We start from the raw sequence: 10,937 nt of genomic DNA on the forward strand, positions 1-10,937 counted from the left end.
ACTTTATTTCAAACTACTTCCACTCCTACAGGCTGAACCACCGCTTTTGGGGAGATAACTGCTTACTAGTCTATGCACAGCATGTGTATCTGCAGCTACACATGCCACCGAACGGAAAATGTCACTTACCCAGTGTACATCTGTTCGTGGCATTAGTCGCTGCAGATTCACATGCGCCCACCCGCCTCCCCGGGAGCCTGTAGCCGTTTGGAAGTAATCTTCAACATTTGTACATTTGTAAATATATTACTTTAACCTTCATTTTGTACATACTTATTCATTCCATTGCATGGGCACTATTACTAACATACACAACTCCTACCTCACCCTCTGCGGGGAAAACAATCTAACATGGAGTCGACGCCCATGCGCAATGGAACCAAAGTAGGAGGAGTCCCTCGGTCTCGTGACTCGAAAAGACTTCTTTGAAGAAAAACAACTTGTAACACTCCGACCCAACACCAGACGGCGGACTATGCACAGCATGTGAATCTGCAGCGACTAATGCCACGAACAGATGTACACTGGGTAAGTGACATTTTCCTACTAGGGCATCATGTGATGGCACACAGTCATTTGCAGACAGTGAATTTCCAGGAGATAGCCAAACCCCTTTCCCCTTAACTTGCAGCTTTACTGATAAAACTATATAGTATATTGACAATCTGACAATTGGGTTTCTGAAAACATATTTATCATTTGCATGTCACCAAGTAGTGTTCTGATTTGTTTTCAACCTATTACAATATCTTTTCATCACTCAGAATTACGAAAAATGGGCTTTCACGACTACTGAAATATATTTTGAAATGTTTGTGAAGTTGACTTATTAGCTATTTAAATATGTCAGGAAAAATCTCACACTCTACAGCCTTTCATTTCACACTTCTTTGTACAGCAAGTCAGACAGTTCACTTTACAAAATCTTAGAACACTGCAGTTAAAGGAAAGATAATTGTAAGAAGACTAAATGGCCATTGACCTCTTTTTCTGAACTCCGAGCAAATGTGTCAAGATAAAAACAAGTTTTAAAGGTGTCTTTATTACTCCTCTTCTTTCTACCCCTTCTGATCTAACAGAACACCTGCTCTTTGTCAACTCGCCAGAATAAAAATAGCTTTACCTGATAAAATATGACTCGCATTAGCGACTGAGTGAGTAGATTTTTCGAGGCCTGCAGATGGTGTAATAAAGAATAACTGGTGACACTGGTCTCCATGTTTCTGACCTGACATTCATGGGCTAGCAAAATTAGATTTTGCTTACAGTCCTAGGTACTGTACCATTTATGCTCATTCCCATTATCTACTTATGTGGTTATATATGGAAAACTGCTTTGGTGTCTGTTTTTAATTTTGAACCGGTGTCCATACTACATACATTGCATGGCATGCCCACGTTCCTTTTTTGTGAATCTGAACCTGCTTTTTTTATGGTACCCAGTGAATTCTGACTAAGACCTGGCACCCTTTGTGTCCTTTTTATAGAGCCTTTTTTTCTTCATTGCAATCCCTTTGCCTTCAGGTTGGGGTAGGTTATGCCACAATGCACAATGCACCAGCCTTAAGCCATGCAGTTTGTTCCACAGTTCGCTTGCAGCCATTTACCCTGATGATGTATTCTTTGAATACCTGGGGAGCAGCAGTGCACTGCTGCAAACTTTGCTTTCAATAAAACAAAATAGTTATGGTAGTAATATATTTGTAACTTCTGTCTAATGAGAATCAATGAATATACAGTAGACGGTATTTCAAGGAGACCATGTATGGAAGAGTTCCTTTATAACCATTTATGTAATAAAGCACAAAACATAATTTACAGAATAGTATATAAAGTATATGGGCAAAAAATGGTGCTCAGTGGTGTAAGTTGTCACACAGTGCAGGTGGAACTAACCAAACCAAAGAAACCTGATAGAAGTTATCAAGCAAAAAAATGGCAATCTATCTACACAGTGGCAGACTTAATAGTTCATGACAGCTTGTTCCAATGGAACGGCCTTAACTATACAGGAAAGATTAAAGAATTCAGAGCTCTTTGGTAGCATTGTTCATTTTTGGGGAATAAGTATTTCACCACTGTCAACACCACGTTTCAACCCACAAATAGGAGCAGGGTCATCGTCTGGACGAGAGAAGATTTGTGAGCACAACATAGATCCTGAAGTTTTTGAGAGAATGTATACTAAGCGTGAACCCATAATTTATGAAAGTGTGATTAACTAATGTCCAGCGGCATGGAAGCCTTCAACATAATGAACACAATTCAAGATTAGGATAGAGAAAGAATAAGATGTGAAGGTGCAAGCACTTAAGGTGGGAACTACCATTCGAAATGAAGACTTTGAGTGCAAGAGACTTGTCCATGAGTAGGTCCAAGTACAGAAGGTAGGGATCTGAAAGGATTATGTAATCATGGTTATTCGCTAGACTAGGAGTGTCATCCATAACCAGAACCAAGAATGGTTCAAGAAACTTACTTTGATGGAACCAAAGGCTATTTTGTCTAGAACACATGGGGCTGTGTGCACCAGGAAGGTGTTGCTGAAGTGTGTCTCAAGCGTGATGCAGAGAGGAGCCAAAATATTTATGCCCCTAAGGGCCACTTGTATTTGTGGGATACAAAGTCAGTAACCAGAACCAGTAATGATTCAGTGAGGCAGTTATTGAAATTGGGAGTCCATATGATGGGAATGGAGAGTCCCTCGAGTGGAGGGACCGTCCTCTTAAAGCCAGAAGTTTCAAGCCATTATGGCAGTAAATCAGAAGGTGAGAGTGACTAAACTGATGAGTGATCACTCCAGCACAGCCTGCAGGGAGGTGGGGGCCACACTTTGAGGATGGAAAGAAGCTTGCGGTCCTCAGGGAAAGCGTGGATCAGTCAGGTTAGCAGTGTGCATCCAGCAGTGATTGGATGCAAGGATGTAGGTTACAGGGGATGAGCAAAGGGGGGTTAAAAACATTTCCTATGTCATTGAAATGGAGAAGGGACTGGTTGGAAGGCCACAAAGTGCAGTAGGAGGGCGGTGTTTGGGTTGCAGTTGGAAAATTCTCTAAGTGTATGTAAGACGCTTTTGTGTTCGAAAGTTTTAGTATCTGTGGTTTGGGAGCATACTGAGTAGTTGCAACATTTAAAGTATCCAGTTGTAGATGGTAAGTCTAGTACCAGTGCTGTGGTAATGTGTGTACCTGACCAGGTCATGGCTTTCACTAAATGGAAATGAAATGGTGGATTCATTCACTCCACTAGGCGACTGTTTTTTAATTGTTTTTTTATTTTTTTTAAAATTGTTTTTGGACACCTGTGTTCGAGATGGAACTGAAGGTTGTCACACATGCAAAGCAGTTTGTGTTACTACGTGATATGGGAGTGTGGAGAGTTTACCTGGGTCAATACCAAGCCCTGTTAAGGACGTACAATACCAAGCGTTTTCATGTATCCTCTTTTATGAAATTTGGTGGAAAGAATGGCTCTATCAAGAAGTCAGATCTCCATTTCCAGTTGCCTCAAATGCTGAGAAACTGACTATGTAGGAGACTGTCTTTAAGTGAGGTAACTCTTGTAACCTCTGAGGGTTATTATGTTGTTCGGGTTTTCTATGATGTTCACCAAGTTGCCTTCATAGACTTTGATGGTGAGGTCAAGAAATGGTAGAGAGTAATTACTGTGATGGCAAAATGTAGGCAGTCATGGCTTTTTTCAACCAATGCATGAAGTTAGTGTGGTCTGAAATCGACCTGTCCAAACCATGAGGACTTTTTCTGTGTATCATTTCCATACGTGTATATTACCAAAAGAGGGATTGAATTCATGAGAACAGTTGAATTTGTTAACATAAAGAATGACAAAATTGAGAGCAAAGCAAGCTCCTTCTGACACTCCCTTGCTTTGCTGATAAAATGTGTCCACAAAAGGCTCTAATGTGAGCGACGAAGAAAGAACTATGGTAGGTACTTGTTGGGGATTGGCCTTCAATTCCACAGTGTTGTTGCCTTTTTCAAAGTTTATGTGGGTAGGGAGGAGCCCTGAATTCTAATGCTTCCTAAATAATTAAGCATGTTCCATTGGAACGAATTTTTATGAAATAACTCTGCCATTGTATTGTGTATCACAATTTTTGCATGGTCAGTTTTTTCGAGCTTCTTTGATCTGGTTTGTTCCACTTGCTTTGTGTGATCACCTACACCACCGAGCACCATTTTAATACATTTGGTTAAAATGATGCCTTGTGCTTTATTACATATATAGTTATAAAATAAAGGGTCTCCTTGAAATGTGTTGTTCTATATACGCATTGTTTGTCATTGGATATGAGATGTCTCATTAATTGTAACGATTTTGTTTTTGATACAGTTTGGCATGTTGTCATCAAACACAATACCTGATCCTCCAAAGGTATCAGGGTTGCTCCTGTTAATCCTGTTACTTATATGTACCTTTTCTACTGATGGCGAGTCCAGGCAGACCTTGTGCTGCTAAGCTTGCATGCAGAAGATCAGTACTGTGATCTGAAAGAGACTTTGGAATTCACCTTAAGGAACAATTCATGAAGCCTCCAGTTACTAGTGGTATAAGTAACCACAAGGAAAGTGACAGCATTGGGTCGAAACACTTGTCTACCCGAATCCTTCCCCACTTTCACTGTTGCCTAAGAACTTGTTTGAGTTGTCCCTTTTTAGGTGAAAGGATGAGGAGAGGATCAGTGTCATATTTCAGTGAACATTCTGAACACATAAGGATTCTGTGCAGTAGAGGAGATGAGAGCAGAGGTCTATAAGTGTGATACTTCACCAGTCTATGGTCTTATGTGCACAGTGGACAAATGGACTCCCCATGACCTGTATTCAGTTCTTCTCCCTTTTATGCAGCAAAATTAAGTTTTAGATTTTTTTTGTGTGTACTCAACTCTGTTACAGCTGGTCCAATGTCTATCTATAAAAGTACTAGGTAATACAGAGTCTGCTTGCAAAAACACTTATTTGAAAAAGCACACTTGAAATTCATACAGTGTGGTAATCTTTTTGTTAACAGAACTGCATGCTTAACAATTAATAAAAGCTATACATTTTATCTATGGTATGTGCAGGCTCTCACAAAATGTTTAGGAGTGCCACCATAAACATATGTTGCTTATAAAAAGTCTACTTTCTTGAAAAATATATTTTATGCTGTCTTATATAGCCTCAAAGTAATATTAATTGCAATGGTGCAGTTGATGCATTCATATGTATGTAGACATTCTACCCCATAACTTTGTACCGTAACAGAAATATCCATAAAAACGCCTTTCTTTCTGCTGATAATATCTAGCTCTGATATGCAGTCACCTTCAAAAGGGCTGACCATTTGACCTTCAGTGCTAAATTACACAAATTCAAGTTAAATTAAGAGGTTCATGTAGGTTCTCTCTGCTGGGTAGGTCCTTGAAGACGAAGACTCAACTATGAGCACCAAAGTGCTTTGACACTGTCTAGGAGGCAAGGCTGTGGAAAGGCACAAAATAGTTGTTTATAAATCATTTCAAACGTGTAGAGTATCCCTAAGGTGATTATTAAGATCTGGAATGCAAATCGCACAATCAGGATGCTATCTAGGTCGGCACATTCATCTCAACTTGATAACTGAGAAAGGAGACTGATCAGAGAGGCTTCCAAGATGGCAAAGGCAGCTGTGAGGAACGGTGGTCTTTTATGGAAATTGCTCAAAGTTTGCATTTTGACCTCTATACCCGAAGCACTTTGCAAATCTAGACTGAAAAGGTGGTTGACAGAACAAAAGGTCCTTCCTAGAGAAAATTCGCCCTGAAATTGTAGCAAACCAAAAAACAAATTTTATACCGTGGAGCATGCTGAATGCAGGAGCAGAGTATGGGTTGGTTCCTCATCAGGAATGACGGGGACATTGTGGTATATAATAGCATACACATGGATCAAACTACAGAGAACTCTTTATGGAAAACCTGCAGTCCTTTTATAAAAGTAAGCTAATATTGGGACGAGAGTTGGCTTTTCTACATGACAGCTGACTCCTTTTAGAGAGAAAAATGGATAAAACTACTCCCAGTAAGCAAGTAGTTTGATAATATTACACAAGACTTAAACCACTTACCCACCCTCAGTTAGACGTAACGCTGTGTCAACATTAATAAACCAGCTCTGATTATTTTACATGAGGCTTCTCACCATGAAGGACAGTTGTCTGGTAATAGTTTGATACCTCAGACAATTCCTTGTAAATATACGATTGATTTTTCTTCCATCAATTTTATTAATTGTATGCTGAACTATCTATGTTCTAGTTAAGTAATGTATCTCAAAATAACATGTTAATCTACATGCAGCAACTGCTGTTTTTAACTGTTGTCACTAAAGTGCTGTGTAGTCTGCAATGACAAATCCCACGCCATGCAAAACCACTTATAAAAAAAAAAGGGGGTGGGGTGGGGACTAAAAGTACATTTCCGTGAGCAACCAGGACAGAATAACGACCCAAACAAACAGGAAACTGTGTCATGATTTCAAGATCAGGGGCCATCAGCCCTACCCATGGAGTTTGAGCAGTTTTTATAATGCCTTTCAGGTTATTAATATGAAACAATAAGCTATGTTAATTACAGGGAGCAGTAACACACTAGAACTGGTTCCACACTGTAACTGTACATAGCAACATTCTGGCAAATCAGTGTATGAGACATTTGACATATACGATTCTCCCTTGTGGCAGGAGGACTCAATCGTTCTAAACATGTCCTTAAATTTGAGGTCACTGCTCATGAGGGTACAGCATAGTATTTAAAAACATTCTCAGGTCTTCACTTAATTTGTCATCCTTGCTAGTTCGGTTCACGTAAACTGCTTCAGTCCAGTCATCATTGACCAGTTTTACAAATGTGAATGGTCAAATACTGACCAGTCCTGGTGTGCATTTGGTACAGGCTTATTGCAAATGATTTCCACAAGTAATTGTTGCTGTAGATGGTGTCACCAATTTTTAACACAGATAAAAAGGGACGGCAACCTATACATTTGTGTGTGTTTTTTTATTGTTTTTTTATTATTCTGCCTTAAGATGTAGAATATAGTTGTAGGTAAGTGGAAACAAAGCCTTTTAAATGCTCGAAGCCGTGAGGCACAAAAAATTTGCAGAAATGATTGAATTTTGGATGACTGACTTTCTATTGTCAATACAGGGAGTGCAGAATTATTAGGCAAGTTGTATTTTTGAGGATTAATTTTATTATTGAACAACAACCATGTTCTCAATGAACCCAAAAAACTCATTAATATCAAAGCTGAATATTTTTGGAAGTAGTTTTTAGTTTGTTTTTAGTTTTAGCTATGTTAGGGGGATATCTGTGTGTGCAGGTGACTATTACTGTGCATAATTATTAGGCAACTTAACAAAAAAAAAATATATACCCATTTCAATTATTTATTATTACCAGTGAAACCAATATAACATCTCAACATTCACAAATATACATTTCTGACATTCAAAAACAAAACAAAAACAAATCAGTGACCAATATAGCCACCTTTCTTTGCAAGGACACTCAAAAGCCTGCCATCCATGGATTCTGTCAGTGTTTTGATCTGTTCACCATCAACATTGCGTGCAGCAGCAACCACAGCCTCCCAGACACTGTTCAGAGAGGTGTACTGTTTTCCCTCCTTGTAAATCTCACATTTGATGATGGACCACAGGTTCTCAATGGGGTTCAGATCAGGTGAACAAGGAGGCCATGTCATTAGATTTCCTTCTTTTATACCCTTTCTTGCCAGCCACGCTGTGGAGTACTTGGACGCGTGTGATGGAGCATTGTCCTGCATGAAAATCATGTTTTTCTTGAAGGATGCAGACTTCTTCCTGTACCACTGCTTGAAGAAGGTGTCTTCCAGGAACTGGCAGTAGGACTGGGAGTTGAGCTTGACTCCATCCTCAACCCGAAAAGGCCCCACAAGCTCATCTTTGATGATACCAGCCCAAACCAGTACTCCACCTCCACCTTGCTGGCGTCTGAGTCGGACTGGAGCTCTCTGCCCTTTACCAATCCAGCCACGGGCCCATCCATCTGGTCCATCAAGACTCACTCTCATTTCATCAGTCCATAAAACCTTAGAAAAATCAGTCTTGAGATATTTCTTGGCCCAGTCTTGACGTTTCAGCTTGTGTGTCTTATTCAGTGGTGGTCGTCTTTCAGCCTTTCTTACCTTGGCCATGTCTCTGAGTATTGCACACCTTGTGCTTTTGGGCACTCCAGTGATGTTGCAGCTCTGAAATATGGCCAAACTGGTGGCAAGTGGCATCGTGGCAGCTGCACGCTTGACTTTTCTCTGTTCATGGGCAGTTATTTTGCGCCTTGGTTTTTCCACACGCTTCTTGCGACCCTGTTGACTATTTTGAATGAAACGCTTGATTGTTCGATGATCACGCTTCAGAAGCTTTGCAATTTTAAGAGTGCTGCATCCCTCTGCAAGATATCTCACTATTTTTGACTTTTCTGAGCCTGTCAAGTCCTTCTTTTGACCCATTTTGCCAAAGGAAAGGAAGTTGCCTAATAATTATGCACACCTGATATAGGGTGTTGATGTCATTAGACCACACCCCTTCTCATTACAGAGATGCACATCACCTAATATGCTTAATTGGTAGTAGGCTTTCGAGCCTATACAGCTTGGAGTAAGACAACATGCATAAAGAGGATGATGTGGTCAAAATACTAATTTGCCTAATAATTCTGCACTCCCTGTATATGTGGGAGATCTATCCTGCGGAATACCAATATCCAGTTAATGTGGATAAACTTTAATTTTGATTTGTCTTGCAGTTTGTACATTCTAAAGTAGTTGTTTTTATATTCTCTGCAGGTTGGGAGAAATGGGCATTCCTCTGTCGAGGATGCAAAAGCAACAATGGACCTGTACCGCATCATTGAAGATGAATGGGAGAGAGAGCTGGCGTGTAACCCTGTTCAGGACTAAAAAAGACTAGGGAATGGTGAATAGAATCCAAAAATCAGTGCAGATGTGGGCTCAGAAGTTTGATATGCAAGAGATGAAGCAACCACCAATTTATAAGGATTTGGTGTAGCTCATGACTGGAAAGGTGTGTTAGAAGGCGCAAATGTATTTTTGTAGACCTTTCTCCATTACCAGAGTTGCAGTTGTGGAAATAAAAAAAATAAAAAAACGTTATTGCCAGTTTCAAACAAAAGCAATATTGAGATATTGCTGGATTTTTTCTGATTTGTGTTCATAGGTGGACAACACCTATATTTTAGAAATTACATGGTTATGCTGGATGTAACAGTGTCACAATCTAAAGTCTGAAACGGTAACACACAACCACTGCAAGAAGAATGTGTGGGAGGTATTCTATGAACAGTGACTTATGTCCATGTACCCTGTCGTTGCTGCATCTCACTATAGATTACCTGGCCTTAGACATCATCCTCAGCGCCTAATTTAACCCACAATTTTTCATTGATTGGAAAAATGCTGGAGATATAGTTTGTATTATCTTCTGTTTACATTTCCTTAAATGTGTTCAGTGCTCCAAATGAAGATTGTACTGGATCTAAAGTTATAGCAAGCACAATTTTGTGATGGAAATGGGCTTCTGTGATCTGCAAATGATGCTTCAGTAAATTTGTTTTCAAGTGGTGCTGTAACTTCCGTCCTGTCTTAACATAATGTGTTGGGGAAAGTGGAATAATGCTACCTCTTAGCTCCCATATGCTACCTGCTGTGTCTTACTCCTTAATGCAGTTGTCCTTATTCAGTGTGCAGATCTCTCTACACAGTCTAATTGACTATCCAGCTTCTGATAGTCATTGAGTTAATTAATAAAATGAATACTTTGTAAGGAATGTAACCAACAAATTGTCTACAATATGGTTTCTATGGCTTCATTGCATAAATTTGTTTGCTTGATACAAGGGTTACCATTATATCATTTATTTTGAAGGGACTGCCTTTAAGAGCTTTGCAGATACACAGTACTTATTTATACTTTTCTACAAAGTGTGTCTAAAACTGGACTGTAAAGAAAGTGGCCAAAATGGGCAGCAAAATTTGTTTTTGCACCATGAATCTTTTCTGGAATCACATGCTGTACAGTATTCTGCCATCTAGTGGTTGAGTCCAGAATAGTCTAATGGTAGTCTCCCTTCTCGCTTTGGCATCATTGACCATTTGGGCTTAAACTCCTCCTTCAGTGCAGTCAGATGTATTCTCTGGAAATTCTTTGACCCTGTCGAAGCCTTCCGATAATTTTTTCCGTAGGTCGGTGTGGAAGCCTTAGAGCTCCAGAGTCCATGAAGAAGATATTGTACAGAAAACAACAGTTTTCCACCAAAAATCATTGTTGAGGGAAGCAGATTAACGACAACTGGTAAGGTAGGGGAATAGACCGACAAAAAGCTGAGAAATTCTGATGCAACAGTACTATGTGGTTGGAGAATGAAACGGGGACATTGAGCGTAGGTCCCCTTTAGGTTTTACCACAAGTACACCCAGGAAGACACACAATAGGTTTGTGCCCTTTACCTCCCAAAGAACCACTGTTTGGAGGAGTGCGTTGCGTGTGTAGAATTCTTGCAGAAGACCATCAGGGTGAGGCAAAAGCAGAGGTGGGCGTATTACACAATGACATCGCCACAGAGGAAACCAGAGTCTATAAAGGAACTCAGACTGTCGAGCGATGAGGGCAGCCTAGAGGAGACTTAGCACATCGACAAGAACCAGACCTCGAAGAGGTGATCAAGGGTGACACTAATGAGGGGTAGAAGAAGACGATGAGGGAGGAGCCCAGATTGAAGGTAAAAGCCCTAGGGTCAAGACACAAGAGCCAAAAATTTCAAACGCAAACAAAAAAGCAGTAACATCAAAATCATGACACTGAAGGACAAAGGGAAGCCCAAAGAGCCACTCTGATCC

At 40.1% G+C, this 10,937-nt stretch overlaps 1 protein-coding gene across 5 annotated transcripts in view; it reads left to right on the plus strand.

Moving 5' to 3' along the window:
- Positions 1-9,881, plus strand: part of ISG20L2 (interferon stimulated exonuclease gene 20 like 2) — a 36,318-nt gene extending 26,437 nt beyond the window's left edge. For all 5 annotated transcript variants that reach the window (XM_069217838.1, XM_069217837.1, XM_069217840.1 and 2 more), the window contains exon 5: positions 8,868-9,881. In XM_069217838.1, the coding sequence (XP_069073939.1) occupies positions 8,868-8,981 (114 nt within the window). In that variant the 3' untranslated portion in view covers positions 8,982-9,881. The remainder of the gene's footprint in view (positions 1-8,867) is intronic.
- Positions 9,882-10,937: the final 1,056 nt, after the last annotated feature.

Source organism: Pleurodeles waltl, chromosome 12 (assembly GCF_031143425.1).
Source record: "Pleurodeles waltl isolate 20211129_DDA chromosome 12, aPleWal1.hap1.20221129, whole genome shotgun sequence".
Lineage (NCBI taxonomy): Eukaryota > Metazoa > Chordata > Amphibia > Caudata > Salamandridae > Pleurodeles > Pleurodeles waltl.